Below are 17436 nucleotides of genomic sequence, written 5' to 3' on the forward strand. Positions count from 1 at the left end.
AACATAGGTATTATTGACAATTATTCACAGCAATTAATAAAAGCAATTATTTTTAATTAACTAGTAAATGAGCTATTAATCGATTAAAACATATAAAACCAAGTCAAATATAAGATAAAAGAATGGATAAAACAACACTAAAATATTACTTATCAATAGCTCGGGTTAAAGTGTAAAATAACTGATCTCACCATCAACTCCGATCACACCAATACTCATCTTTTCTAATTCCTCTCTCAATTTCATCCTCGAAACAGCCTCATAAAGTGAATGCGCACAATTCCTACTCAAAGTATCGACAACTACATTCGCTTTTCCTTCATGGTATTGTATCTCCATGTCTTAGTCGCTAATCAACTCTAATCACCTCCTTTGTGTCATGTTTACCCCATTCTTGGTGAAGATATATTTCAAACTCTTGTGGTCAGAAAAGATCTTAACAGTGACTCTATAGAGATAGTGTCGCCATATCTTGAGTGTGAACACAATTGCTCCAAGATCCAAGTCATGGGTCGGATAGTTCACTTCATAACGTTTCAACCGTCTAGGGGCATATGCTATCACTTTCCTATTTTTCATAAGCACGCAACCATATAAAAGAATCCCAACGGTTTTGTAGTTTAGTTGGTATTTATTTGGTGAGTTTAATTGATTCTTAGCTGCAGTTTTTATGATTGTTAGAGCATTTTTTAGCTCTTAGGGCAAGTGAAATAGAAGAGATTTTTATAAAGATATTTTTTTGCCATGTCATATTTTGTCAATCTCAAACATTAACAACTTTTTATCACAAATGGAAAGACTTTAAATAAAGTTCTTTTATAAGACCCATAATTAATTTGGTATGTCTACCAAGTTTCTTGTTTTTTTGGAAGAACTTGTACATCTTTTCAAACTTAGTTTGTTTATTTAAGTACAATCTTTTTTTTTTTTTTTTGCAACGAGACCAATTTTTTTAGAGGTTCTTATTTACAACCTTAATACAAGAACATCCCATTGCAATTTTTCTAGGGGTTCTCCTCTCACACTATAAAAACAGATCAACAAAAACACTTTTACACATATAAAAAAGGAAAAATTGACAAGAACAGTCCGACCTTTTACCTCTCTTCCGAAAACAGTTCTACCATTGATTAATCTTCTAATAATCTCATCTTTATATCATATCTTCTTTAAATGATTCATGTGATTAGTTACCTGGTAAGCCAATTATTTGTTTTCTTTTATATTTCTTGTTTTTTCCCCCTAATTCAGTCATCCTCCTTCTCCCTCATGCTCCTCTAATATTTACCTGCCGTCATTTTTATTTTCTAGTTTTAACTCCCCATCACCAACACCACTACATATCCCTTTGTATGTAGTCCCTCCACCATCACCACCGTCGTTTATCCCTCTTTTCCTTTTATTCTCTCTTTTATGCAGAATATTAAAAAACAGCGGGTCTTGCTTCGGACGGCAGTTTCTCGTCTAAAATAAGACGACAACATGTTGTCATTTTATAATAAAATGTTGTTATTTTCTCATAACATGTTACCATTATTTTTCACAATTATTTTCAGGGTAAAAAGTGACCCCTCTTGTGATAATATTTTGTGAATTGAATGGTTACATTCTCTTAAAAAATGGCAACATTTTGTCGGTCTTATTTCAGACGGGAAAACAGCCCGTCTGAAATAAGAATTTGTGATTAAAAAATAATAATAATTTTTCACAATTTTTAATTGAAGAGGATATTTACTTACAATTAAAATAAAAGATGACTAAATTGGAGAGAAGATGAAATGAAGCTAAGAATTTTGGTTTTACCCCCAAAATCACAGAGTAGAAACATGAAGTTCTATAGATTTCGAGACTCAATGCCCATTAAACCATTGCCGAAGATGATGAAAGAAGACATTGTGTTGTTTATGTTGGGATAATTTTATACTTTTAATAAGATTGGAGTACTACTCGGCATACCTAGTGATCTGAATTGTGTTTTTTTAAATTGGATTAACATTGAAAGTATTATAACACAAAAATCAAAGTATTTATAATAAAACAATTCATGTTGTTGGTGATCGTGTTAATGCTACTACAAACGATCGTTATGTTGTTGGTGATAGTATAATACTCCATACTAGAGAAACTAAAATGGAGGATACTTTTTTTGTCTTCTGGAGCTCGATTCTAATAGGCGTTGACCGGACGTTAGCATGGAGATTTTTATCGTAATGATGGAGGTGTGAAAACGGCGGATTAATTGAGGTGGAGGATGATTAAACAGGAAAAAGGGAATGACTGCATTTGACCCGATATTGTAAGTAACATTTTCATATCGTTTGTTTTAGGAAGACATGATATAAAGGTTGAACTATTTTGAGATTAATGATAGGTGAGATTATTATAGGAAGGGGAGTGAAAGATGGGATTATTCCTGTCAATTCTTCCTATAAAAAATTGATGTTATTTTCTTTTACATATATTTTTATCAATATATGGAGCACGAAAGCAGTTGTACCGTATACACAGGCTTGTCATAAATCATCCCTTAGGTCAGTGCTGATGTAGGACGCAACAATTCCATACTATTTTTCCAAATAAGTCTGTTCTAACATACTTTCGCTAAGATTACCTAATTGTCACCATGTGGACTCATTTTGCGTAATTTGTTTCATATATACCTAATTTTGTCAATTTTATTGACGTTAAACACCATTTAAAAGAATAAAAGTTCTCTTTTAATGTAGGTCCTCATACATGTAAGACAAACAATCAAACCACCATGAAAATGTGAAATGACAGTTATTGTGAATATGACACATCATCATTTATTATTTCATGATGCAAATTGTTGAGACAAGATATTTGGTCCATACTTTCGGACTTCTCTCATGAATATTTTGCCTGCTGCGTAATACTTGGCATTTACATCTGCAGAGTTTTTAAGATAAGGGTAAAGTTGTGGTCTCTCTTCAGTAATAAACTCCTTTAATGGCCCTATTTCAGAGTTTGGAGGTGCACCGATTCCAGTGACTATGGATATCCGACCTTTCTCTGAATTTGTCGCTACCCTGTGAATTGGGCTCTTTACTCTTCCATTTGTCATTATCTGCATCGTGCAAATGTAGCTTTCAATTTATCATTATCTACATCATGCAGATGATTCATATTTAGACATGTTTTAACTTCTACAAGAGTTGTGGGGTAAAAAAATATAGATTTAAATTGGACTTATTAATACTTAGTTGAACTGATATAAAGCTAGTAATGATTACTATCATAGAAATGGTTTTGTCATCTTCAAAAACAAGTATAAAATTTTGTTGGAAAAGTCGAACAACATTTATTTTTCGGGATTGATATATATATATATATATATATATATATATATATATATATATATATATATATATATATAGTAATAAATTTGGAATGCATAAAAAAACCATCTAGGTAAGTAATACGGGCATAAGTTTAAAAAGAGTAAAATTTTAATCGATCAAATTTAATGTGAAAAACACAGATTTCATATTAAAAAAAATTCAAATAAAAGGTGAAATAAGAACTACCTCCAACATATCAGCAACATTGACAATTAGCGCATTAGGGATAATTGGTACTTTAAACCATTGACCATCTTTCTCAAATTGGAGACCTTCAACCTCATTGTCGGCAAAGACGTGAGTGGTAAACATGTTTGTATCGTATGTGGGCTTAATCCAAGCATTATATCCGGGTATGGAGATCTTTGGATAGTAAGTGATTTTGAAATCATTATTCCGTCATTTGCATACTTATTTAACAAGTTATCTTCTGGCAACTTCAACATTTTTGAAAGTGCTTTAAATAACACCTCTTTGATTCTTTTCGTCTCTGATGCATACTCTTCAAACACTTCCCTGCTTATATGAAATACTAGAACTATATAGAATAATTTTTTTTGTCCGACAATAAGTGGCCTAATAAAAATAAAAAAGTAAAGGAAACGCCTTTATGAAATAATGTAAAAGGAATAAATAAATAAACAAAACTATCTTGATAATAATAATAGTAATAGTAATAGTAATAATAATACTACTACTACTACTACTACTACTACTACTACTACTACTACTACTACTACTACTACTACTAATAATAATAATAATAATAATAATAATAATAATAATAATAATAATAATAATAATGAGATTATTTTTCAAAAAAGTTTATAATAATGAGAGTTTTTTTTCTAAACACTAAATGTATGTGTAATTTTTATAAAACAATGATGGTTAACAACAATTATAGGATATTAAATGAGCAATCAAGATATTTTTACAATTTTGTTTTCAAATAAATCACACGGGAAAAGATAATAAATGGAGATGTGAAATTATAACATGTAACGTACTATCTATAATGTCTTCATTTTAATTACTTAACTAAGACTAGACTGACACGCTAAATTGACCCAGTTTGAATAATCCAGCTTGGATAACCTGATACTCGAACTCAGAACCTGAGCGTGACCCGCCCAATATTACCTGAACCTAATGTTTATTGTTACACACTAACGGTCATTCCTAAATAATATGATAATAATTGACCCAAATTAACCTAAACCTGAAGTGAGTTGACGCTACCTGTTCTGACCAGAATTCTAGCAATCTCAAAATTGATCTGAATTAGACCTGTCAAAACCTTACCAAATCCAAAAACCTATTGTAACCTGACCCGAAGTAAACCAATGTTTTTAACCCGAAATCGAACATAAATTATCCAAACCTAAAATGATCCGTAAACAGCATGTTCAAATCCGGCTAGTAGGTGGTCAATCCTTTGGGTCAATAAGATCTATATTACTCAAAATATATCAAAAATTGTTTCAAAACTCCAACTTAAGTGACTTATTCCATCTGTTTTTGAACTCTCCCTCAATTTTTCTACATAATTATAACTTTCGCAGGATAAATTGGCTAAACCACAAACAAAATAAGTTCAGAACCGACGGAATAAGTTACTTAAATTGAAGTTTTGAAATAAATTTTCATAAAAGTTTATTTTAAGGGAATAACTTTAGAAAATAAAATTATATAAGGGAGTAATTTTAAAAAAAAACTAAATTTTAAAAGGGAGTAACTTTTAATTTACTCTAAACAAAATTAAGATTTTGTAGTTCTCGCCAATAATTTGGTCAAAAATTATAATTCCAGCTTGTCTAAGCCGGAATGTTTACCAAATTTGTCGAAAATCTGCAGTTGGTAGTGTGTGACAAAAAAAGCGAAAAAAAGTGTTAGATAGTGTATTTTGAATTGAGATAAAAGTTAGGTAGTTTTTGACAAAAAAAAGCTCAAATAAATATGATGTTCTCTCGTTATATAAATGTTTACCTGAAATTTGGCACGCTTTCAGAGGGCCAAAACTTGAAATTACGAAATTGAATAGGGTACATGGTAAGCATTAGCTTATCATTCCAATTGAATGCTTGAGTCTCAACCATTTGGTCAGTTCCCCAACCTTGCAATTTATCATGTTTGCACCCTCCTAACATTGATACAGATCTCGCATACTTTTGTTTCTCTTCTATTGGAAGAGAAACGAATTGTTTGCTAATGTTAAGTACTTGATCAAATTTAAAACTTTCTATGCCGTTAACAAGCTGCATTGTCCAAATCATAAAGAAAAACATAAACATTAGTCATTGCACAAAATGTGATTTACTATTTTTAAAATTTCATAAATTTTGTAAAAGCAAATAGAATGAGTTATTTATGCTATAACTTTCACGATCCTATAAAAGAAAACATTGTTTTCCGAAGTTGTGCCTTGTTTATTTTTTTAAAGTTATGAATTTACAATATTTGTCACATTTGTAAAAAAATTAATTAGAAGGGGATTAATAACAGTTGTATATTTATCAAGTAAGAAGAATGTCGATTTTAATAAATTGATTAAAATATTGTAACCTACAAATTTTTTCAATTGAAATTTTTGTTTCTTCTTTAAGATTGTCAAATAGTGAAAAGTAAGAGAACATATATGAATGACCAAAAAAAATATAGTTATCTAACCTTACAAAGAGAGTATAATATGGTGTCATTGTCACATTTGATGCAATAAATATTTTGAGAAATCATGCTCATACACTACTAAGCTTATCTAATCATAATTGAACCTTCAAAGGAAAAATGAAAATCTGTACAAACATAAACAAGAGGTAAAGCTATACAAAATATTTTTTAACCCTAAAAGCTTATTATATAGTTAGAAAATCATGAATAATCGATAGGAACATCAAGAATCCATGCATAAATCATAATCATGTTAAAACAAACCTGAAAAGCTCCTAAAGAGCTAAGAGCATGATCAAACTTTTGTAGTTCTTCATCCGAGTCTAGGAGTCGTTGAAAATCAATGGTGGGAAACTCTATGTATGGAAGTGAGGGACTAACGTAATCTTCAGGTGATTTGACAACGTATTTTTTTATCGTGTTTTTATCTTTACTTTTGCTTACCACCTCAACTGGAAATGGTGCGATAACAAATTTGGATGCAAGAACAGACATGTTTAGAGTAATGTTTTGTTGGTCAAAACAAGTCAAGTAGGAATTTGAGATATGATGTATGTGTTTTGTATGAGTGTCATATTTATAGTTGAGTCTTTTTTGTAAATTAATGTTTAGGGAGTGTGTCTTGCATTATAAAATAAGATTGAAATATATTTTTCTTTTTATAAAGATTTATTTGGATTAGATCTTTGATTCACATTGATTTCTAATTAAAAATGTTTGAAATCTAAAATTGGAAAATGACATTAAATAATTCAAATATGAAAACAAATTAGCAATGCTATGTTCCCATATAAAGAAAACACTTGAATAATATAATTTGTTTCATATTTGTATCAAGCCCTTTAATAATTTGATTAGTGCATAAACATCAATCAATACCATTAGCTTTTAAGAAAATTGTTTTTATTATGTAAGATTAAATTTATAAATAATTTGAAACACATCGTTTAATACAATATATATGTACAAAATATAAAATACAAAGTGGAAACAAAAATACACTAAGGCTGTAAGACACGCAAAATTTTAACTTAAATATTTTTTTTATTTTTTTATTATTATGTTAACCTTATTTTATTAGAATCGCGTTTTTAATACGCTTGGGTAGAAACCACTATCAAATTGCACAAATAGAGCTTAGAATCTGATTTTACGCTAAATCTGAGTTGAACCGAGTCGATTGGATCATGGACCAAGCTAAGTCATATTGGGCTATCGTTCTAGGTTTTATTCTCATTTCCTCACAACTCACTTCATCCCCTTCCTTCTCTAATTTCATAGCTTAAAACTTACATATCTCCTTCATTCCTCCAACAAATCAATCTGTAACACCCCCTTCTTATCCGGCCAAGGTAATTAGGAGATGTTACCATCTCAGTTTCCCGAGACGGTTAATCGGAGATACAATCAAGAAACATTTATTATAAATGATAAGTTTGGTGAATTACATTGTAGATACCCAGTATCTGTTGAATCCTCAACAAACACCCGATGATTATCGGACTACAACATGCTTAGGAATCACTATGTTTTATCGACAATTTTGTATAACTATACGTCGGAAAACTCAAAACGATTTCGAAAACAAAATATTTTCAAAACTTTTCAAAAGTACCTGGAGTATTTTATGCACGACGACGGGGTCACAATGACACTAACTAGAGTCAAAACCGACACCGGACCAAAAACCGACTCAAAATTCAAATCGCGACTCCAACTGTAATACTACGGTTTTATGAGTCTCTGGGTACTCTATCGAGTGGGCCTTACTCTGTCGAGTAAGGGTGCTTTGTTTTACGAAACAGTATTCTGCCTGTAGGGTACTCGATCGAGTAGCCTTGGTACTCGATCGAGTAAGTGGCACTCGATCGAGTACGTTAGTTACTCGATCGAGTAAGTCGGTTAACGGGTAATATTTTGACGGGTTTTTTTTAATGATGTGGATTAGTACTTATATTACGTCGTCTTCTTCCCTAAACACTTTTTATAAACCTAATTCACTCAAAGGAGATTTTAAACTACGTTGTTCTCTTCATCCGCATTATTGACAAATCCCGGAGCTTGAGAGGTCGGATTTCATTGTTCTTTGTGTCTTTGTGATCCTTGCGTCAAGGGTAAGTCCTACATACCAATTTTATAGTATTTGGTTAAGATTGTTTAAACCCTAATTTATGGGATTGAGGGTTTTATGATTAGTTGTGTATGTAGTAATTGTATGATTATGTGATAGGAGGAGGATTCGTAGAGGAGAGGTTTTGAGACAGCTGCTAAGATCGTTTGTTGTGTGTGTTTGCATTCCAGATAGGGTTTCCCTACTCAGTATTAGTCACATGATATGGATTGGTGATTTGATTATGATTGTTGATAAGTATAATGTTGGTATTGTGACGGTTGTTGGATTTTATCATTATTGATTGTTATTGATTGTATCTGTCTGTGATCTTCGGGGTGCGTCCCTGGCTGAGTGGAGTCACTTGCGGGAGTAGCTTCAAGCCCATGATTCGCCTTCTGTGGAACCCATCACAGAAGGGATGTGCACATTAATGGATTTGGGTTTATCGCTCGATGGAGATGAGTGGGGCTAAGGTGGGAACAGTTGCGGTCCCCCACTGGCGGTGTGGAGTACCTGTTGCGATGGGTACTCTGGCAGGGCTACACACTTTAGTGTGTAGTCAGTGATGAGGAGTTGATTATGGAGTTTAGGTTGATATGACAATTGAGCTGTTTTGTTACTTGTCTTATTGTGATTGTATTGTGTGATTAGTACTGACCCCGTCTTTGTTTTGTAAAATTGTGGTGATCCATTCGGGGATGGTGAGCAGTTGTTGAGCATGTTTGATTAGAGGCATATGGGCTAGCTGGGATGTGTCACCACGATTAGAGTCTTCCGCTGTCATTCTTTAGTAGTTTTGAGTCATTTGGTTTAAGAAAACATGTATCGTACTTTTATCAGTTTGGTTTTGGATTTGTAATCACTTAAACTTTATTACTATTTATATTACGTTTCGTTATTGTCATTTGATTATCATTGCCTCGGGAAACTGAGATGGTGACGTTCTTATACCTGAGTGGTCCTGGTAAGGCACTTGGAGTATGGGGGTGTCACAAAGTGGTATCAGAGCAACGATCCTGAAACCTGTAACTAATGAATCTAATGAACATAGGGAGTCAATTAAAATGAACCCGAGGTAGAAGTTGTAGGAGCTAATGCAAAGGCTTGGGAGACGTCCTAAAGTCGTGAACTCGCCCTGCAATTTTGAACCGGTCACATGGGTTATGTGTCAGGGTCGTATGTGTTGTCTTTTGGTTTGTATGTGTACATAGTGGCATGTGTAATGAATCGTTGGATGTTGAATGTGGAAAATTGGGAGATATGGAGTAGAAGATGAAAGATGTGTGATTCGTATGTTGAAATGGATGAAAAGCATGATGTATGTTTATGATATGACATTTTGATAATATGAGGTAGATTGATTTGTTGATTTTATAAGGAGTTGTGTAGAAATGCATGCGTAGTTATGGTTATTTTGTTGAAATTATAAAACTTGTATATTATGTTGGGAAGGTGAGATAAACATGCGGGTAGTGTATGCGAGTCTGCATGACTCGATCGAGTGGGGGGCACTCGATCGAGTAGGTGAGGTGCTTGATCGAGTGGGTGTAACTCGGTCGAGTAGGTAGTTTGATGTTTTTCTGGTCAGAATCGTGTTTTTGGGTACTCGATCGAGTACATAGGGGCACTCGATCGAGTAGGAGACGCTCGATCGAGTGGCTAGTCAGCTCGGTCGAGTATGTTTATGATCAGGAGGTCTGATTAGGTTCTGGAGTCGAGGCACTTGATCGAGTAAGTTGGGCACTCGATCGAGTAGCCTCAACTCGATCGAGTGGGTTCTAGTACTCGATCGAGTGGGGTCTGTGCAGGCTATATACGTGTTTTGGGTTATAGTATGCGTGTTTATATCTACCTTTTCTTATATAGTTACAAGATGCCGCCAAAGAGAAACGCCCTTTATGCTAGAGCTGAGAGTATGTCAGTTAATGACATAGTAAAGATGTTGGAGCACCAAGATGCTCTTACAGACGCGTTGAAGAGAGTGGGGAAGGATAAGGAGGTTGATCATTCAAATATTAGTCTCTACATAGCGAGGTTTAACCCGAAAGAGTACAAGGGGACCGGGGAGCCAATTCTTCTAGATAATTGGCACAGAGAGATGGAGAACATCCTGGAGTTGGTGCACTGCCCGGATGAGGTGAAAGTGGAACAAGCTGCGTTCTACTTGCGGGAGGCGGCAGGAGAGTGGTGGGGATAAGGTAAAGGTGAATGCTAGAGATATGTATGCGAAGCAGGGGTTATCTGCTATTCCTTGGGAAGAGTTTAGAAAGGCTATGAGGCGAGAGTTTGTACCGGAGCATGTGAGGAGTAAGCTGAGAGAGGAGTTTGATGGGTTTAAGATGGCATCTGATATGACGGTGGCTGAGTACTACCGACAGTTTAATGAGAAGGCTAGGTACGCTGAGGATATGGGGTTGAGTGAGGAGAACCTGGCGTTGAGGTTTGAGAAGGGGTTGACCCCCAAGATAATGGAGAAGCTACCCGTGGGAGTCCTTACAGATGTTAAGGAAGTTTATGAGAGAGCTGGGAGGGCTGAGAGGTTGGTGGAGATGACCCGAGAGAGAGGTGCTGAGAAAAGAAAGGCTGAGAGCAAGGGTGGTGGCCAATCTAACTACAAGAAGGGCAACCACACTCAGGCTAGAGCATATTCATCTGGCTCGGGGGGAGGGGGAGGGGGGGGGGGGTTAGTGCTGGGGCTTCCTATGGGCGTGGCGTGGGAATAGTAGCAGTAGCCAGGGGATGACCTATTTTAACTGTGGCGGTGTAGGCCACAAGAGACATGAGTGCACCAGTGCGGTGAGTGGGGGTTTCCATAGGCCGAGATAGGGAAGTTTTTCACAGGGGCCGGCACAGAGTTATGCGAGCAACAAACCGGCTGGGTCATGGAACAACAGGGGAGGCCAGAGCAACAACAGTGGAGGTAACCGTAATGGCGGTAATTCTTATCAGACGCCAGCTACGAACACCAACAACAACCAGGGGTCGGGTGCTAAGCCGACTACCTCGGCCCAAGATCTTGTCCGGGGAGGTGGGCAGAAGACCAGTGGAAAGCTGTTTATGATGGAGAAGAAAGCAGCTGAGGACGACGCTCATGTTATCATTGGTACTTTTCTTGTTAATGGTGTTTATACCTTTGTTTTGTTTGATTCGGGGGCATCACAGCCGTTTGTATATTTGAGTCATGTTAAACAGTTGGGTTTGAGAGAATATGAGTCTGTAAGGGAGGAAGTCTTTATACCTTCGGGTGAGTCTGTATCGTGTGGGAGGTTGTATAGAGATATATCCATGATAGTTGGGCAAGTGGATCTACCTGTAGACTTGCTAGAGTTTTCTTTAGACAATTTTGAGATGATAGTTGGGATGGATTGGTTAGGAAAGTACAAAGCTAAGATAGACTGTCATCAAAAGAAAGTGTCTCTGAGAGGTCCTAAGGGCATTAGTGTGTCTTATCGTGGGTTTGTTGTCAAACCCAAGGTTAAGTTAATTGCAGCCGTGACCTTGAAGTCCTATCTGAGGAAGGGGTGCCCGATGATCTTGTGCCATGTGAGAGAGGACAGGATGGAGAGTCCGACAGTTGAGCAGATACCAGTTGTGGGGGAGTTTTCAGATGTCTTTCCAGAGGAGATTCCGGGGTTGGCACCGAAGAGAGAGATAGATTTCAGTGTTGAGCTGAAACCGGGGACGAGGCTAATCTCTAAGGCACCGTACCAGATGGGTCCTAAGGAATTGGAGGAGCTTAGGAAGCAGTTAGATGATCTGATTGAGAGGGGATACATTAGACCTAGTGTATTACCGTGGGGAGCACCAGTTCTGTTTGTGAAAAAGAAGGATGAGAGCTTGAGGTTGTGCATAGATTACATGAAGCTGAACAGAGTGACGGTGAAGAACAATAAGTATCTTTTGCCAAGGATAGATGACCTGTTTGATCAGTTGAGTGGTGCATCAGTCTTTTCTAAGATTGATTTGAGGTCGGGGTACCATCAGGTGAAGATTAGAGAGGAGGACATACCAAAGACAGCTTTCACGTCGAGGTATGGTCATTATGAGTATGTGGTGATGCCGTTTGGGTTATCTAATGCACCAGCTGTGTTTATGGACTTGATGAATAAAGTCTTCAATCAGTTTTTGGACAAGTATGTGGTGGTTTTCATAGATGACATCTTAGTCTTTTCTAAGACTAAAGAGGAACATGAGGAGCATCTCAGTATTGTGTTGCAGACCTGGAGGGAGCATGAGTGCATGAGTTGTATGCCAAGTTGTCCAAGTGTGAGTTTTGGTTGGAGAAAGTTGCCTTTCTGGGGCATGTGATTTCTAAGGAAGAGGTAGTTGTGGATCCTACAAAGATTGAGGCAGTTACCAAGTGGGAAGCACCAAAGAATGTAGCTGAGATCAGGAGTTTCTTGGGTTTAGCGGGGTATTACAGACGGTTCGTGAAAGATTTCTCCAAGATTGCTAGACCTATGACGGCTTTGATGAGGAAAGAGAACAGGTTTCGTTGGGATGAGAGTTGTGATACGGCGTTCCAAACATTAAAGGAGCGTTTGACCACAGCTCCAATTTTAGCATTGCCTGAAGGGAGTGAGAACTTTGAAGTGTATACAGATGCTTCAAAGAATGGCTTGGGATGTGTGTTGATGCAGAACGGTAAAGTCATTGCCTATACTTCTAGGAAATTAAAGCCTTATAAGGAGAATTATCCTACACACGATCTGGAGTTGGGTGCAGTTGTGTTTGCTCTCAAGATTTGGAGACATTACCTATATGGGGAGACCTTTAAGGTATTTTCAGATCACAAGAGCCTCAAGTACATTTTCACTCAAAAAGAGTTGAACATGAGACAGAGGAGGTAGATGGAGTTGATTGGCGATTATGACATGGATATTATCTACCATGAAGGGAAGGCCAATGTAGTTGCAGATGCTTTGAGCAGGAAGAGTGTACATTCTTTGTGCACAGCTTTATCGTTGATGAGATTGAGAGATGAGGTTGGGAGGTTTGGGATACATATGATCCAGAAAGGGGATGCCATGGGAGATTTGAAAGTACAGCCCGATCTTTATGATGATATTCGCGGTAAACAGGAGTTGGATCCCAAGATGGTGGAGTGGAGAGCCGGAGTAGAGAAAGGCACAGTGTCTAGATTCTCTATTCATACAGATGGTAGTTTGAGGTTTGATGGGAGATGTTGTGTTCCTAATGATGAGGAGCTGAAAAAGGCAATCATGACAGAGGCACATTGTACACCATATTCGGTACATCCAGGTAGTGACAAGCTGTACAAGGATTTAAAGAAGACTTTCTGGTGGTCTGGGATGTAGAAAGAAACAGTTGAGTTTGTGGCCCGTTGTTTGACATGTCAGAGAGTTAAAGGGGAGCAGCGACGACCACAAGGTAAGATTCAGTCTTTAGAGGTACCTGAGTGGAAGTGGGAGTCCATTTCTATGGATTTTATCGTGGGTTTGCCAAAGAGTCAGCAGGGTAACAACATGATATGAGTTATAGTGGATCGACTGACCAAGTCAGCTCATTTTGTGCCAATGAAAGATACATGGACTAAGGCACAATTAGCTATGGCTTATCAGAAGAATGTGTTGAGATTGCAAGGGGTGCCTAAAGACATAGTATCTGACAGAGATTCGAGGTTTATCTCAAGGTTTTGGAAAGAGTTGCAGGAGTCTTTGGGAACTACATTGAAGATGAGTACAACATTTCATCCTGCGACAGATGGTCAGACTGAGAGGAAAATCAAGACTCTTGAGGATATGTTACGAGCTTGTGTGATGGATTTTGGTGGTAACTGGGAACAGAGGTTAGATTTGATTGAGTTTTCTTACAACAACAGCTATCACACTAGTTTTAGCATGGCGCCATTTGAGGCCTTATATGGGAGGAGATGTAGGAGTTCGATTTGTTGGGACGACAGTGCTGAGGCAGTGGTTTTAGGACCAGAGATGGTACATGAGATGGTTGAGCAGATTAAGCTGATCAGGGAAAGGATGAGAGCAGCTCAGGATAGACAAAAGAGTTATGCAGATCTACATCGCCGGGATATAGAGTTTCAGGTTGGGGACAAGGTTCTTCTGAAAGTGTCTCCTATGTGTGGGGTCATGATATTTGGGAAGAAAGGCAAGCTGAGTCAGAAGTTCATAGGACCAAATGAGATCTTAGACCGGGTTGGAGAGGTTGCTTATCATTTGGCTTTACCGTCTGCTTTGGATAGAGTGCACAACGTGTTTCACGTGTCTCAGCTGCGAAAGAATGAGAGTGATCTGTCACATGTGTTAGAGGCGGATAACATAGAGCTAGATGAGTCCTTGTCTTATCTTGAGGTGCCTAAGCAGATTCTTGACCGGAAGGTTAGAAAGACTAGAAATGGTGAGACAGTCTTGCTTAAGATTCTTTGGTCTAATCATGAGGTTGAGGAAGCTACATGGGAGGTAGAGGAGGCCATGAGAGAGCGCTATCCGTTCTTTTTTATCAGGTATGTATGGTTACGGGGACGTAACCTTGTTTCTTTTAGGGGGGTAGGAGATGATCGCAAAGAGTTTTTGCATCTTTCTTATGTTGTTAGTAGTGGTTCGAGTCGGGTTGAGTTTGGTTGGTAGTATGTGTCGGAGTTTTTATGTTGTGTTTTGTCTTGGTTTTTGTGTCAGGAGTGCGGTAGTATGTTTTTATTTTGTTGTGGTTTGAACTTCGGGGACGAAGTTCTTTTTAAGAAGGGAAGACTGTAATACTACGGTTTTATGAGTCTCTGCGTACTCTATCGAGCGGGCCTTACTCTGTCGAGTAAGGGTGCTTTATTTTACAAAACATTATTCTGCCTTTAGGGTATTCGACCGATTAGCCTTGGTACTCGATCGAGTAAGTGGCACTCGATCGAGTACGTTAGTTACTCGATCGAGTAAGTCGGTTAACGGGTAATATTTTGACGGGTTTTGTTAATGATGCGGATTAGTACTTATATTACGTCATCTTCTTCCCTGAACACTTTTTATAAACCTAATTCACTCAAAGGAGATTTCAAACTACGTTGTTCTCTCCATCCGCATTATTGACAAATCCCGGAGCTTGAGAGGTCGGATTTCATTGTTCTTTATGTCTTTGTGATCCTTGCGTCAAGGGTAAGTCCTACATACCAATTTTATAGTATTTGGTTAAGATTGTTTAAACCCTAATTTATGGGATTGGGGGTTTTATGATTAGTTGTGTATGTAGTAATTGTATGATTATGTGATAGGAGGAGGATTCGTAGAGAAGAGGTTTTGAGACAGCTGCTAAGATCGTCTTTGTGTGTGTTTGCATTCCAGGTAGGGTTTCCCTACTCAGTATTAGTCACATGATGTGGATTGGTGATTTGATTATGATTGTTGATAAGTATAATGTTGGTATTGTGACGGTTGTTGGATTTTATCATTATTGATTGTATCTGTCTGTGATCTTCGGGGTGCGTCCCTGGCTGAGTGGAGTCACTTGAGGGAGTGGCTTCACGCCCATGATTCACCTTCTGTGGAACCCACCACAGAAGGGATGTGCACATTAATGGATTTGGGTTTATCGCTCGATGGAGATGAGCGGGGCTTAAGTGGGAACGGTTGCGGTCCCCCACTGGCGGTGTGGAGTACCTGTTGCGATGGGTACTCTGGCAGGGCTATACACTTTAGTGTGTAGTCAGTGATGAGGAGTTGATTATGGAGTTTGGGTTGATGTGACGGTTGTTTGTTTTGTTACTTGTCTTATTGTGATTGTATTGTGTGATTAGTCGACCAGTCTTTGTTTTGTAAAACTGTGGTGATCCATTCGGGGATGGTGAGCAGTTGTTGAGCAGGTTTGATTAGAGGCATATGGGCTAGCTGGGATGTGTCACCACGAGCTGATTAGAGTCTTCCGCTGTCATCCTTTAGTAGTTTTGAGACATTTGGTTTAAGAGAACATGTACCATACTTTTATCAGTTTGGTTTTGGATCTGTAATCACTTAAACTTTATTACTATTTAAATTACGTTTCGTTATTGTCATTTGATTATCATTGCCTCGGGAAACCAAGATGGTGACGTTCTTATACCTGAGTGGTCCTGGTAAGGCACTTGGAGTATGGGGGTGTCACACCAACAACGAGTCAAACCAAGTCAACACAAAAAACAAACATCACAAAGCTTTCATGTTAAGTATACCCGGTATACTTGAATGTTTAAGTACTACAATCATGACATCCAAAACCTAGAATAGAACAAATTATGATTTCAAGTGCGTGATAGTGACAAGACAGCTCGAAAACCCGCGAAATGGCTCGCGCCTCTTCGAGTAGCCCATGCGGCCACGTCGCTCAAAACGCACACAACCACAGCCAACAACCTTTAAGATTAACCAACAATATAATTAACCAATAATTACAACAACAATCACCACACATTATGTAGCCAATCCTGAGTAAAGAAACCCTACCTGGAAAGCAATCACCAAGATCGTCACAATCAGCTAATCACAATCGTTATTCAACGAAATCATCTCCTATAAACACACAATCATACAATTACCATCTAATCACATAATACTCTCAAAACCCCCAATCTACCCAATTAGGGTTTTAAATAAAATCAAGGAAACAGTATAAAAACTATACAAGGATCTTACCCTCGACACCACAAACTCAACGGTATAACGAACGAGATGATCCGACGAACCTAGCCTTGGGATTTGCCAATAACGCGAAGAATGAGAATGACGTAACTCTTTTCCTCTCTTGAAAGGTTTTAGAAAAGTGAAAACTGATTAAGAAAGATGACAGAATCCTTTTATACTATTCACGCGTTATCAACAAAACCCGGCTAAAATAACCCGTAAGACTCACTTACTCGATCGAGTAAGTGACATACTCGATCGAGTGCCCTTTACTCGATCGAGTGTCACACGTACTCGATCGAGTACCCATCAGGCAGACTACTGTTTTGCGTAAAAACATACTTACTCGACAGAGTAAGTACTACTCGATAGAGTACCCATAGACATAAAAAATCGTAGTATTACAGTATGCATGACAATTAGAAGAGAAATTAACATGAATTGCTTGTTTGTTCAAGCCAATAGTCTACCCCTATTAACCACACAAGATTCCCATCCACCCTAATAATACACTACTCAAACATAATAACAATAAGGAACATGAAAGATGGAAACTTTAGCAAGAAATAAGCAAGACAATGCATACTAAATAGGCAAGTAATTAGGCAATAATAACATGTAAATAAATGAACTAAGTAAATTAAGAGAAGGATTATACCAATAGTAATTAAAG

General features: G+C 37.4%; 2 protein-coding genes across 2 annotated transcripts in view; both read right to left on the bottom strand.

The window, feature by feature from the left end:
• Positions 1-2815: 2815 nt before the first annotated feature.
• On the bottom strand, positions 2816-3674 carry LOC141649896 (flavonol synthase/flavanone 3-hydroxylase-like). Its single transcript, XM_074458564.1, has 2 exons — positions 3549-3674; positions 2816-3088 (listed from the first exon to the last, which is right to left on the bottom strand). The coding sequence occupies exons 1-2, from the start codon at positions 3672-3674 to the stop codon at positions 2816-2818; spliced, it is 399 nt and encodes a 132-aa protein (XP_074314665.1).
• A 1505-nt stretch (positions 3675-5179) lies between these two features.
• LOC141649897 (protein SRG1-like) overlaps positions 5180-17436 on the bottom strand; it is a 19390-nt gene continuing 7133 nt past the window's right edge. Inside the window, exons 6-8 of the mRNA XM_074458565.1 lie at positions 6297-6388; positions 5352-5620; positions 5180-5213 (exon numbers count right to left, since the gene is read on the bottom strand). Coding sequence (XP_074314666.1) covers positions 5180-5213; positions 5352-5620; positions 6297-6388 — 395 coding nt within the window. The remainder of the gene's footprint in view (positions 5214-5351; positions 5621-6296; positions 6389-17436) is intronic.

Source organism: Silene latifolia, chromosome 3 (genome assembly GCF_048544455.1).
Source record: "Silene latifolia isolate original U9 population chromosome 3, ASM4854445v1, whole genome shotgun sequence".
Classification (NCBI taxonomy): domain Eukaryota; kingdom Viridiplantae; phylum Streptophyta; class Magnoliopsida; order Caryophyllales; family Caryophyllaceae; genus Silene; species Silene latifolia.

Bases quoted from the DNA above. Each gene is read 5' to 3' on its own strand.
- LOC141649896 (XM_074458564.1), bottom strand. From the start codon at position 3,674: ATGTTTACCACTCACGTCTTTGCCGACAATGAGGTTGAAGGTCTCCAA. The intron at 3,089-3,548 runs GTAGTTCTTATT...TGCACGATGCAG, and splicing joins ATGTTGCTGATATGTTGGAG to ATAATGACAAATGGAAGAGT.